The sequence below is a fragment of the Sinocyclocheilus anshuiensis genome, unplaced genomic scaffold, assembly GCF_001515605.1.
Source record: "Sinocyclocheilus anshuiensis isolate Anshui unplaced genomic scaffold, SAMN03320099.WGS_v1.1 scaffold701, whole genome shotgun sequence".
Classification (NCBI taxonomy): Eukaryota; Metazoa; Chordata; class Actinopteri; order Cypriniformes; family Cyprinidae; genus Sinocyclocheilus; species Sinocyclocheilus anshuiensis.
Window position 1 is genome coordinate 377,162 of NW_015539895.1, and position 14,794 is coordinate 391,955.

The 14,794-nt window shown below is 38.2% G+C and overlaps 1 protein-coding gene across 1 annotated transcript in view; it reads left to right on the forward strand.

The window, feature by feature from the left end:
- LOC107685916 (glutamate receptor ionotropic, NMDA 2A-like) overlaps nt 1-14,794 on the forward strand; it is a 178,897-nt gene that overhangs the window by 94,753 nt on the left and 69,350 nt on the right. Inside the window, exon 3 of the mRNA XM_016482665.1 lies at nt 13,280-13,872. Coding sequence (XP_016338151.1) covers nt 13,280-13,872 — 593 coding nt within the window. The remainder of the gene's footprint in view (nt 1-13,279; nt 13,873-14,794) is intronic.

A 14,794-nucleotide genomic window follows, 5' to 3' on the forward strand; every position in this document is an offset into this window, starting at 1 on the left:
CCCAACCACCTCCAGAAAACTCCCCACAGCATAAAAACGGTGAGCCGCCAGCAGCTGAATTTCGGGGCTTAGGGGGTAGCTCCGTCGAGTTTGTCTTGACAAAGTTGGACCAACAAGATGTAAAAGCTGCTGAATTTGCTCCCGTGGCAGGCGGCATTTTTGTATAATTGTATCTTTTGACATGGTAGCTATTCTGACACTATTATGAAATAGTGCACATACACTAACTGGCTCCGCGGAGCAGGCCGTCTTTGATTTAGGACAACTATTCTCTGTCTTGCTGCCATAGTTTGACCAAACTCCCCATCGCATTCATTCCTTTTAAATAGACTCCTAATTATGTGCTGCCTAATGGTTTGCCAGCCGATGTGCCTTTGTATATTATAATGGAAAAACTAACAACCATCAGTATAATGACAGTTTTATTCTTTGCATAAAAACACTTCAATTAATTGAACACTAATTGAACACTGGGTGTATTACAATTTTAGAATTGTAATATTTATTTGGTTCTGCACTTTTTCTTGCCACAGAATTACAATCGTATCGACTGAAATGAGAAGAAGCTTTTTGCGAAAAAAGACTTCAAATAAATGTTATTTTAAACTTTCTATTAATCAAATAAATGTAAATTGTAATTTAAATTCTAATAATATTTCATTACTGTATTTTTAATGAATTAAATGCTGAAATTAAATCAAAAACCTTAAGCATAAGAGACTTTTTTTTACGAAAACATTAAAACATCTTAACGACCCCAAACTGTGGTGTATATCATTTATTTGTTTGTTTATTTATTTATCTATTTATTTATTTATCTGGTGTTAAAAAAAAGATTCTCAATAAATCTGAACTTGTGAATTTACACTAAATAGCAAGTATACAAGTAGAAAACACCCTAATTTACTGGCAAAAATAGTGGTGAGCAGCAATATATCATTAAATGTTCAACAGAACGTTTTCTGCATGTGGACTCAAATAAATTCCTGAATCTTTTTTTGAACCTGTTCATTTATGTGAACTGTCCGAATGTATCAATTAAGTACAATGAATCACATTTCACAGTGCTTTACATAATGGTGAATGATGAAAGTTCAGTGACAGTTTTTGTTGTGTGTTTGAAATGTAAAAACAACTGCAAAATACAGTGAAATTCAATACTTTTTGTGAACGAAATACAGCATGCAATAGTTAACATTGGACCGACATGTTCCAAGCACGTCTCTGACATCAGATTACCCTCAGGTGCTGTCTGGGCAGACCAAACGTCTGCTTCGGCACAGACGCTGATTGGTTGCGAGGGAACCAGACATCCTGTCAGTCAAGCTGATGAGTACACAGAGAGTGGGCAGCCGGCGGAAAATGAGCCACAAAGTCAATAGAGGGCCGGTCAATTGTGACACTTTGGCTGTTTATTCTTGTCCTTAGGAAAGTTCACAAAAACTTTTGCCATGGTTACAGAAGGAGTATGTCTGTGTGTGGCAGAGGAAATCTAATGGTGAACACATGGCTATATTAAGACAGATGTGGCAGGCTGAGCTGTTTACACAAAGCTGCTCCCTCTCTGTTTTCGTTTGATTTGTCTGAACAGCGCAAACTACATTTCCCCATTTTTATTTTCTCACTTCTTCAGAATTGAGTTTAAAGTCACATAATATTTTTTTTTCCCCAATTTGAGTAAACTCCAATAGAAAGAAATACAATTCTCGCACAATGACTGTCAAGGAGAGAATTGCGAGTCTCTGCAGCAGTTTCATTTGTTTGCTTTTTCTGTTTAGCCAGAGTCTCCTGACTATGATGATGGGACATAATAAGTGAGATTATTAGCATCTTTTGTCGAGAGATTTTGAGAAAGCTGTGAAGCAGGAGAGTTACGCAAAAGGCTCTTTTTGCTCTCCCTTTCATTGCATAATTGAGAATCAATTGTGATATTAAAGAGTTCTTATGGAGTTCAATGTATCAACTTTCTCGCAGATGTTTCTCCTAAAACACCTTAATAGAAATACAAATAGACTCAGACTGTTTATAAAACTGAGCTTTAAAATAATAAATATATAAATATAAAAATTGAATAGCATTGCTCACATAATTTGTTCTCGTAACAATTGTGAAGAGAAATTCTTGAGTTTATATTGAAATCTTTGACATGTGGTATAATGGCAAATCTGAGCATCATTCATGGCAGTGTTGGGATCTCATCTAAAGCACAGGAGGAGACACATGTGAGATTACCAGGGTCTTTTGCCTCAGAAGAACAGCTGAGAAGCAGGACACTGAGAAATAAATCTCTATTTAATTCAGTGTAGTTATTGTAAACTAAAACTATTAAAAGTAGTTTTCGTTAATTGGTATGAAGCTGAAATGAAATAATTGTTAATGAAAAAAAAAATAAACAAAATTAAATGTTAGAAATAAAACAATGTTTAACTGAAATAAAATAAGTTTAAGCTGAAGTACTAAATTTACTAAAAATAAAACTGTAATATTTAAAAAAAAAAAAAAAATCACAAAACAAAATGACTAAGTTATGCTAAAATTAAAATGGAAAAAAAAACGAAAATACAAAAATAAAAGCTAATTAAAAATACTATAATAGTATAAATATGAATAATACTAAAATAAATTCTTGATTTAGCACCGAATATTACTTTGTTGAGAAAAAAAATTCAGGCCAATAAACAGGGAAAAAAAGACTATTGGAGTACATTTGACAAGAAAATTATATTTCAGGTTTGTTTTTTTTTTTCAGTTGTACTTCAAAATTTCACATTTATTTCAATATTACTTGCCAGTGCTTTGTAATTGTTTGTGAAATGTACTTTCTGAGTGAAAATTGTTTCTACACCAGATATTTCTCAGTGTATGATGACTCTTTGTAATTAATGTGACTGTATTTTATTGGATCCTGTGATTCAAGAACTTCTTTACGAGTGTGTGTATTTGCTGGGGGGAAGCTCACTGGTAAAGTCTACTTGACATTCTACGTTATATCAGTCTGCCGCTGAAGTGGGGCATTTTTTGTGTACGTCTATGCGTATGTGAGTGTGTGTGTACAGTTGCATTTCGGTGAGCTGCTTGGTTTCAGGTTCAGTGGCTCTGGGTGGTTACGTCACAGCCTCGAGCGTGCCTGACTGACATCTCCCAGGAGTGCCGTTTGTCTGCTGAAGTATAACAAGTGCCAGTTACTCTGTACTGTTTGCTGGCAGCCAATCAAAATGAAATGGGAGCACTTAACACGGGCTGGTCATGTTCCCCTAGCACCTGCCATGTGAGGAAAGAGGGAGCAGTGTTTTTCCTCGTCCTGTTTGGCTTTTGTTTTGAAGTCGATTGAATATGGCATCTTCTTTAGTGGTTTTAAAAAGTTGGTGACGTTTGCAGCTGAAGTTTTTCTGCAGTGCAAATGGACACAGCACAAACCACAGGGCAGAACATCATTCCATTCCAGCACTCGGGCCGTGCCTAGAGCCGCTGCATACATAAACTGATTTAGTCTAGATGTGTGTGTTCTCTGTCTACTGAATAAATGAATGCAAGCTAAGGAAAAATGACAAAGAAAACTGCAGAAGACAATTGATGTAAAGCTGTAATGTTCATTATTTGCCTCCTTTTGGATGTGATTAAATGCCAATCTCATAATGCAGTGCTACTCTGTCACTCTCTTTTTCTCTCTCTCTTGCACCCGCGAACCGCATGAACCGCTGCTTAAAGGGAAAGTTTGTCCAAAAATTCCAATTCTGTCACTCACTCACCCTCATTTTGTTCCAAATCTGTATGACTTTCTTTCTTCCACGCAGCAAAACAGGAATTGTTTTGAAGAATGTTCACACTGCTCTCTTTCATACAAGTGGATGGGTTCCTAAAAGGACAAAAAAGCACCATAAACGCACAAAAAGTAATTCATATGACTCATGCGCTGTATTCCAAGACATTCTAAACAATATAATAGCTTTGTCTGAGTAACAGACCAGTGTTGTTATTGTTAACTGAAACAAAAGTATTAACAATCATTTTGTTAATCGAAATAAAGCTGAAATAGAATAAAATATTACATGGAAAACTTAAAAAACTTTAGAATTTAGAAATGTTGCTTTGGCAACTAACTGAAATAAAATAAGATGAATTACTAAAATTACTAAAACTGAAATAAAATAAATTTAATCTAAATAAAAATATAATAAAATAGCAAAAGCATTTAACAAAATTACTAAAACGTACACTAATATTAGAATGAAAACTGAAAATATGAAAATAAAAGCTAGTTCAAAATATTAATAAACACTGGAACAGACTAAAATTTTAGTCATTGCTAACAGAAAATCTTGCTTTACAGCTTTGGTCACCATTAAAGAAAAGAGGAGTGTGGATATTCTCCTTTTATGTTCCACGGGCAAAAGAAAGTCTTTAGAAAGACTTTAAGGTGAGTAAGGCCGTGTGTCCACCAAAGTGTTTTTGCCAGCTGAAAACGCCAGGCACTCTGCTGAGAACACCCAGCTGTGAGAGCATGAGAGCGCAGCGTTTTTTTCAGTTGAGATACTGTGGTTGCTTTGATACGGAATATCCGCTGAAGTAATTTGGCAGACACATCACGAATGAAATTTTTCTCCAAGCATCATTTTTTATAATAATATTGTGGTAGTCCAGCAATTCCATCTGGTACAGTTATGAATACTCTGAGACAAGCAACTTCTCCATTGTTGTTCAGTCGTAGTACAAGCAGCGTGTGACGGTTGGTCGGTGTGGTATTAGTCCCGCCCCTCCTCCACTGTGATTGGTTAGCTGACTAAAAAGTGACAGTGATGAGCGCTGCGTTGTACCCAAAGTTGAACATTCTTCAACTGTCGGCGCCGAGAAAAGATGAAAAAGATGCTCAGCACTCTGCATGCTCCTGGTGTCAAAAACATGGCGCTCCCATTGGAAACAATTGAAAAAATACACTAGCCTCTAGAAAAAAAACGCTTTGGTGTACACAAGGCCTAAATAATGACAGCATTTTTATATCCCTGCCTGCTGTGCTTCTTAAGTGCTTTTGAACACAAATAAAACATCATTTATGAAAGCTCAATTGCATCTGTATTAAAATCAGCAGGAGATTTTGACGTTGCCATTCTGCCATATAATGCTTTGAATTGAGTCATCAGGTCATTTCAGAGAAAAAGATGCATGCTCTCTGTTTCATACCCTGCCACATCCGATGATTACCAGCCGTCGTGACACTGACCTCTCTGACCGCCTGTATGCTTTGTGGATCATCATCTTCCTGGACTGGCTGCGTCACAGATCATGACATGTAAAGATTGGACAAACAAGTCGAATGGAGTGCAAACACGCAGCTCTTCTCAGAATGACAGCACTTGTAATGTGATTAGTAAGCTGATGATGTAAACATAAAGGACTCTGAAGGGAACGTCCTCAGGAATTTTCTGACAGGAGTGGGGCAGTGCCCACAGAGAGAGACAGAGAGCGAGACTATCTGTGCTCCAAGAAAGTTTATCTGCCTTTGTCAGCTTGCCCCTGTGGGGTTTTGGTGCTTGTTAAAAAGCCCTGACAGAAAAACAGCAGCAGTAACAAAAAGACAGTTGTGAATGCAAGCTCAGTGAGCGTGCAGATGAACAAACTTGAGCCGTCTGCTATTTTTAAACTCTATCTCGTACCAATGAGCATCTTTTGCCTCTTGTTGCCTCACTTTTCGAACATATCAATGAGACAGTAGCTGATCATCCATATGACCTTACCATGTTTCCTAATTATTGTATGGCGTATTAAAAACCCCAGCTTAGATTAATTGATTGAGCTTGTGATATTTAAAGTGCAGGCTCAATCTAAGTGTTATTTTAAAGTGCTTCAGGGGGTTTGCTGTAAGAGGAAGCCACTGTGATCATTCATTAGTCACTTGTTTGAGGTAAAATATAACCTCTGTTCTCTATTGATCTCCTGACAGTTTCCAACAAAGATCAGGTCTTATTCAGAAATGGGAATGGTTATTAATGAAGGGATCTCTCCGGGTGAGCATGGAAGATTTATTATGATGGGTTAAAATGTAGACTGTGTTCTGCTTTTCTAGTTTGCCTTATCTCTTCTTCAGTATCTGTACCATAGTTCCCATCGGGGCCTAGTTCCTGTGAGTCATAGATCGTCACAGAATTTTTAACAATTAAATTATTATTATTTTTAATCTTCCAAAGAGTGTGAAATATCAAATTTAGGGGTTTGCTGTAAGAGGAAGCCACTGTGATCATTCATTAGTCACTTGTTTGAGGTAAAATATAACCTCTGTTCTCTATTGATCTCCTGACAGTTTCCAACAAAGATCAGGTCTTATTCAGAAATGGGAATGGTTATTAATGAAGGGATCTCTCCGGGTGAGCATGGAAGATTTATTATGATGGGTTAAAATGTAGACTGTGTTCTGCTTTTCTAGTTTGCCTTATCTCTTCTTCAGTATCTGTACCATAGTTCCCATCGGGGCCTAGTTCCTGTGAGTCATAGATCGTCACAGAATTTTTAACAATTAAATTATTATTATTTTTAATCTTCCAAAGAGTGTGAAATATCAAATTTATATCAAATAATTTGATATAAATAATTTGAATATCAAATCAGTCTAAAACTATGTTTTTGTCCTTGGTTACTGCATTTTGCCTTTGGAGGTCAGAGTGGATTACATGTTGCTGAAACACTGAACCATTGACGGTTTGTCAGTCGTTGGCTTAAATTGGTTTTTGCCATTGGTAATGTGGTTAGTAATCTGTGTTTCACTTGTAATGTGAGATGAATACCTTATTGTCTAAGTCAGCTGTCAGTCGCATGTCCCTAAGGCTGTGGGAGCATTCTGCAAAATTCTTTTGAGAAGCACATGACAGTTATGTAATAAACACTTCATGAAATAGTGGCATAGTCATTACTCAGAGCGCAGCATCCAGGGGTTTACAGACCCTCTTCATTATACCTCCACCCATCTTCTCTATCTTTTCCCCCTCTCTTTTTTTGCTCAACCATCGAGAAGGAATTTCATTAAATATTCAAAAGAATCTGTTCCGACAGGATCATAAATAATGCTTCTCTCCCAGTTGTGACACAAAGTGATGAACCTTTTTAATCGCAAGTTTTTCAGAAGTGACCTTAAAGAGAATAATCACGTCTTTTGTTCACAGGACAGCTAATTGCACTTCGTCGAGGGGTGTTTCACTGCGGTGCTGTTTTTTCTTTCTCCCACCCCCCCTCTATCTTGCTCTCTCTGTCACCAGCATGTCAGTATAATTGAATTTCTGCACACGTTCCCCTTTTTCATCAGTCACACGTTCTGATAAGGTGGGTTTAGGAGGGACACTCAGGCGGAGCCCAGAGAGAGGGTACTGAAAGAGACCAGACAGGAGCAAAGGGAGATGAAAGGAGAGAATGAATAAGGAAAGAAAAAGGCACGGAATGAAAGGAAAACAGAGAGAAAGACTGTGATCCTGTGGAGCTGTGTAACTAGCGACGGTGGTGCTGCAGTGCAGTACTCTGTCTCTGGGTATGTTCACCTGAAAGTGCCCTGCAAAGTGGATTCACAAGGAATTTAGTGAGATTCCAAATCATAGGGAGGGTAAATGTTCAGTCCGTAGGGCATTCGCTTCACAGGAAGTGGAGAATTTACCAACCAGTCATTGCTTACCACCTGATTACTACACTGATTTTGGTTAAAATAAACACAAGTGAAAAGGAGCTGATGCACCAGTGTTTTTCTTTTTTTTCGAACTATAATTCGAACTATGAATCTGGAAACAGCTTATTTCTCACTCTGAGATGCCCAAAATGAAGCTAAATCTCATTTAAACTTTCAGTATCACCCACATCATTAGTTCAGTATAAAACCAACTGAAATCAATGTGGAAAGTCCCTATAATGATAGAAAAACAAATGTGTGTGCTTGACCTTTTGTGTTCTTAAGCGCATCACAGATTTAGTTTATCCCCCCCCTTTTTTTTTTTTTTTTTTTGTGATGAGCGTCAGTTTACCATACTGCCAGTGAAATGTCTCTGTTTTAATGTATTAAGAAGTTAAAGGGCCCAGCAAACTTTCAAGGGGGCCTCAAGATTTAAAACTAAGCAAACAAGCATTAAAATGAGCTAAAACAACAACAAATATAAAATATATTGATTTTAGTTCATATTAAAATATTGAATAACATATATTTATATATTAACCTTGATATATGTAGCCTGATTTTAAAAGTGTGATTTCTAGACCTGGATAAGTAAATTAAATTAATGTAAATTAATAAAATCTTATAACTCTCATCTTTATAATGAACGTACATTTTTCTAATGCAAAGCGCTCAAATATTAAAAAAAAAATCTTAAAAATTCTTAATCCTTATCCAGTGAATCACAAATAACTGGACAAGTCATGGGGCCTTTGCATATTGATGAGGGCCTTGGAGTCAAAAAGTTTGAGAACAACTGTAATACTGCATTATTATTATTAAAATACTGTATTATTCTCTAACTTTCTAAAGCCAGGACAAATTGTTTCATGGTTTCCACTGTTATGGAAAACCTCACAATTCAATTAGTTAAAACAAATTATGATTTCTAGACCTTTAAAAATGGTAAAAGATATGAAATTAATGAAAGGAATCAATGGTTATAGAACTTTACACTGAATGCAAATTTGTCTGTTAAAGCCAAATCCTCCACTGAGCTGAATTTAAATCACTAGCCTTTATCTCTGGCTTTTGTACACAAATAAGTATAATTATGTAAGCATTTTCATTCCATGTATTGGGATTTGACATACACATGGAAAGCCATCCAGAAATCTTTATAAACTGATTTAAAAAATACAGTACTTATGCAGTAATCATAAATGGCAGGACAAGTCATAGAAATTCATTTTTGTCAAAAATGCCGGAAACCCTGCAGTTTCATATTTGGGACAGAATTTCTTCAGCATAGGTAGGACAGATGGTGAAGTTCAGTTCTGTCTCTTTAACTACAGTACTGCTCTGTGTATATCAGTGTTGCTCTTTCTCTCTCTTTCTTCCTTTGGCTCCACTCATTTGCTTTATTCACTAAGAGCTCTGTGGCACACTAAAAATGAGCTCATGAAGCAGCTCTTGAGCCCGAGCCTTTGAAAAACGGTGCAAAAAATTGACATTAGAAGCAACACCATTATGCTACTTGGTGGCGTACCATTCCATCAAAACCGAATTGACAATTTATAGAGTTTACAAAGTCACAATTTAACGAAGTGGAGCCGGGCTGGGCGCTGTGATTGCGTTAGCGCTGTGTGGCTCTTCTGTGTTATTAGACTAACTGTGCCGTGTTTACTCCGCTGCTGGCAATGACATGAGCTGTGGGGATAACACCGGCCACCCCTGAGGCGGCCTTCTGAAGCGCTTCAGATTATCCACACGCTCACTCACATACAAAATGGTATACTTACTGTAGATTATATACATGCGCTCTCATTGCTTGTTCAGTTGTTGACGCCAACCTATATTGGCGGATCATGTCTCCTCGTATTGGAGGTCTAATCAGGATAACAGGCATGATGGTCCATCAAACAGGGCTTTAGAGAAGTTGTGGCCACTTATTCTTGCTGCTAGATGCTCTAATTTGAATATCTTAGCCATTGTTTCTGAACAGAGATCTCTAAATGCCTCGAATGTGTCTGAGAGCTCACGCTGTTGAGATGCCAAAAGAGCACCTCAGATGCTCTTAGCGGTTATTGATGTGATTCCTTGCATTTGGTTTTCTCAGAAATAACACATTCGGTCTGTCAGGTTTGTCTGCTGCTTTTAGATTGAAAACAGTGCGAGTACACAAGGAAAATTAAGTGTTTTTGATGTGGTGCTGTGAAGCTTGGAGCTCGCAATTAACATTTGTTTGCATCACAATTAGAAAAGAACACTAGTATAAGGCTTTACGAAATGAACGATGTGCAGAATGATTGATGTTAAACCCCAGTATCACCTTCAATAAAGGAGTCAACAAAGATCTGCAGATGGTCTTAAGATCTTAAGCAATGTCTTTTGAGAAATATCTCCACTCCAAATCTTGTTTTTTCAGATCTGCTTCGAAATATGATACAGCACGGTTCCTATTTCTGAGCAAACAATATAGCTTTATCGCCTCTGGCTGGTAATGGCATCCTGTTATATGAAGAAAATGGCATTGAGAAAGCTCAGCAGCAGACAGGGATGGTGCAGATCCTCAGGAAAGCGGGTGGGAAATTAGAAACTAGTATTGCTACGCTCCAGTCAAATGCACACAAATCTTCTTTCACACCTCTGAAGCTGATTACACATGCCTTTCGTGTCACACTCGGTGCTTGGCTGTGAAATTACATTTAGGCAACAATGCAAAATCTTTATAAATGTACTTTACGAATCATACTTTTCATGCTGCAGTTGTGGCTATTATTTATATTCAAATTATTATACAATTATATTATGCTAAATATAATATAATATAATACTGTATAATATAATATAATATAATAATGTTTCACATCACACAATAGAATATATTTGTACACATCAAACTGTGCTGATGTGTAAAATATCTTATTTTTACTCAATTACCAAATCAGTCTTCCATAAGACTCTTTTATTTATTTTCCTAGCTCTCACTTTATAATTATTGGTTTCATCCTTGTTGCAGAAAGAGACCACATTGTTTTTAACAATTGCTCTCTTCCTCTCTTTCCGTCATCTCCTGAGTTCATCTGCAGAATGAGTTCAATGAGTGCTCACTCTGAACAGTCTACATGTTCACCCCACACACACTGCGCCCAGTAGGCCCATTATTATGAGGGTCATATTTTCTTAACCCTGCACTTCAAGAGTTGACGGACAACTGTGGGGAGCGGGCAGCTCAAGCTGAGTAATCTTTATGCCATTATTCCATAAATGTAAAATAATCTGCTCCATATTCATTGACATCCCCAGATCTGAAAAGAAATTGCCACTCAAAACTGTGCCACTTTAAGATAACATCATGATAACCTTTGAGGAATAATTAAAATCTTTCCAAGGTGAGGCAGTGAAAATAAATTAGGACTATCTTGTCGTCCATCCATCACTTAAGCAAATGTGTCTAGTCTCACAGGGGCCACTTCACATAACAGTGCAACTGTTGCACAACAGTATTTCATTGCAAAAGCCATTGTTTTATCAAGTTTAACTAGGTGCCAGATTCAAAATAACATTTTGTATTTAAATTTACCCAAGATTCATAAATCTTGTATTTGAGCCTCAGCAGTTATTTATATATTTATTTTAAATGAAATATTCCATAGATGCAATGCATATGCATTTTCTGTGAAATTTTGGTTCACAGTATTTGTATTCTTACTATTTTTTAGTTCTGTCAATAATCTATTGATAGATAGACAGACAGACAGACAGATAGACAGATAGATAGATAGATAGATAGATAGAGAAATAGACAGATAAAAATGGTATGTGGTTTGGTATGTGTTGTTTCCTTGTTTTTGTTGAAAAAATATATTTCCATATGACTATTCTAATATATTTGCTATAGGATTTGATCCTAAGTTAATTCCTACATTGTTCTTAGAATAATTGAAAAAAAAAAAGAAATAATAATAATGATAATAATAAAATTACAAGAATTCTAATTATACTACTACTAATACTACTACTTATTTTTTTATTGTTATTAAAAAAATCATTACTTGATTTTTTTTATAATAATATTTATAGTTCTGTTTATAGTACCAGTCAAAAGTTTGGATCTCAAAATGAATGAAAATTTCTCATGATCCAAAAGACCAAATGATCCAAATATTTCCACCCAAAGAATGTAACATTTTATTAAATCTTGCAGAAAAACCGGACACAGGTGCAGAAAAAGTTGTCATTACCAGCTGACCAACTAACTAATAAACATTTATTGCAAAGACTCAATCAAGCGTCTCCAGCATGCACCCTGTATTTCATTAACTATCCATCACAAAAACAGAAGATAATCACTGCAGCTATCAGAAGCGGCTTTAATTAATGTGTTATATTGGGCTGGCATCAAATGAAAAGATTGACAAAGGCCAGCAGAAGATCTGATATGGCATTTGAAGATATTGACGTGGCTGAGTGTCATCTGGGAAGCCAGATGGTTGGTCATGGAAAAGTAGCATAACGCTTTTGGTCAAAGAAGATTTGTGTTCATTTGTGCCATGGATGCGTGTGTGAAGTGTTATCCACAGCTATCTTGTGTTTACTTTGCAGCACCAGTGTCTATTTAGTTTCTCCAGTGTGTGAAATTGGCAATGTCAAGCCGAGCATCCCAAAAATTGCGAAAAAACCAAGTGAAACGTTTCTCCTCCCAACATACACAGACTCACAACATCTTTCACACATGCACACAAAGACAGATGCCTCATCTTACATCTGTATTCAGTCATTGGCCACCATTTCAATTACCATTTATGAGGCTGCAGTAATTGGTTTGACATTGAAATGGTGATGGGAAAAATAGCGTCCACAAGACTGAGAAGCTTAATGAAAGCTTGTCGCATTCCTTATACAAGCTTCCGATCCTCTCACTCATAAAATGAGTGAAAAGTTTGAACTCAGAGTATGAATCTAAAAACGATTGTGTCCTTTGTGCCTCAGAGGGCCAGTTAAAGCTGTGGAATTGTGGGACGCTGGAGGGAATAGTTCGAAAGACACATGGGGATTGAATCTGCTCAGCCAGAAAGAACTGGCTCAGTGCATCATTATGATTAGACAATGAGTTCATCAAGGCCAGAGCTGCACATATCAGATGGATCTCAGAGGAGTTAAAGAACCAGAAAAGCTCTTCTCTTTCCTTTTTGACTCGTTACATTTTAATAAAGAATCTTATTAACTTTTGTTAACTCTGTCACTCTGTAATATTGAGTTCAGAACTCTCAAAATATTTAAATGGTCTCTCTATTCTGGCTGTTCTAGTATATGTGGGAATTATTTAATTTGAACTGTTGTATTTTTAATGGGAAGTTTATTAGTGATGCACTAATATTAAAATTGTACCTGACACAATAAGATAATTATTTCCATGCTATGGCCAAATTATTAAATTTATAAATGATTAATAATATTATGATTAAATTATTTAAAAACATTTTTAAAGATTAATTGTAAGTGAACTTTAGATGACAGTAAAGGTAAACTGTATATATAAATAGGCCGACATCTAAACTGGTACCGATATATTGTGCATCCCTAATGTTGACAGCTGAAAACCTATATTTATCATGTTGTTAACAGTTCTTTTTGTCTTTCTTTGTTCAACAGGATGAAAAATCTACATTCTTCCAGTTTGGGGCCTCCATCCAGCAGGAGGCTCTGCTCATGCTCAACATTATGGAAGAGTACGACTGGCATGTCTTCTCCATAGTGACCAGCAAGTTCCCGGGCTACCAGGATTTCATTGCCATCCTGAAGACCACGGTCGACAACAGCTTTGTCGGTTGGGACCTCCAGCACACCATCACCCTGGATGCCGTAGACGGGGACTCCAGGACCCAGATCCAGCTGAAAAAGGTGCAGTCTCCAGTCATCCTTTTGTACTGCTCAAAGGACGAAGCGGCTTACATCTTGGAGGAGGCCCGGTCACTGGGCCTGACCGGTTTCGGGTACATCTGGATTGTACCCAGCTTGACCACGGGCAACCCAGACATCACTCCAGATTCGTTCCCCTCTGGAATGATCTCTGTATCCTACGATGACTGGGACTATCCTCTTGAGGCACGGGTTCGAGATGGGCTTGGGATTATAACCACGGCAGCTGCAGCCATGTTGGAAGAGTTTGGGGACATCCCGGAGGCCAAAACCAGCTGCTATGGCCAAATGGAAAAAACCAAGTTGCCACCCAGTGCATTACACAAGTGAGTGAAAGATGAGAGCTGGGCTATTATCCGAGTGTCAGTGGTATGTTAGTTTTTTCTGTCAACAGCCTGTCCATCCAGTTCCTCCACTTTAAAAGTGGAAACAAGAGGGCTATTTATGTGGGAAAATGTCTCAGGTTACGTATGTAACCCTAGTTCCTCGAGGGAACGAGACGCTGCGTCGGAAACGCTAGGGGAACGCCCTTCAGCGTGACGGGCTCTGAACCTCGTGTGTAATCATGAGAGACCGGAAGCTACGAGTTGTGCCCCCTCAGGGCACAATTTCCCCACAATTCACCCACAATTTCCACAGCTCCGGGCGGGGATGGATGATCATACCCTCCGCCTGTGAGAGGAGATCTCTCCTGACGGGAATCTCCCACGGAGCGCCGTCGAGGAGAGAGCTCTCTCATGTGGGCGAGAACGACATCTCGATGTCGAACCACCATCTGCTCTGATTGAGCTAAGATCAACCAATCGTCGATATAGTTTAGTATGCGGATGCCCTGGAGTCGCAACGGAGCCAGGGCTGCATCCACAGGAACAACCGAACCTGCTGCTCTCGAGACCTCCGCGGAGGTGACGAGCCTCTTAGCACCGCTACGTTGCCGGGCGGTGACTGAGAGTGGCGCTCGCGGGAGACTGCTGCGCCCTGGAACACCGGCAGGGTTGGCAGACTGATCTATAGATGCCTCTCCGCTGCCACCATAGCTGCCCTAGACCTGCCAATGGCACGGCGGTCTCCTTAGTGGCGCAGAGAGACAAATCAGCGGTCCTCCTGAGCTCTGTAATATCCTCAGATTTTACCTGCTCACCCTCATCTAGCTCTTTCAGCAGGTCGGCTTGGTACGCCTGTAACACCGCCATGGTGTGCAGACACGCACCAGCCTGACCCGCTGCCGAGTACCCTTTGCCCACCAGC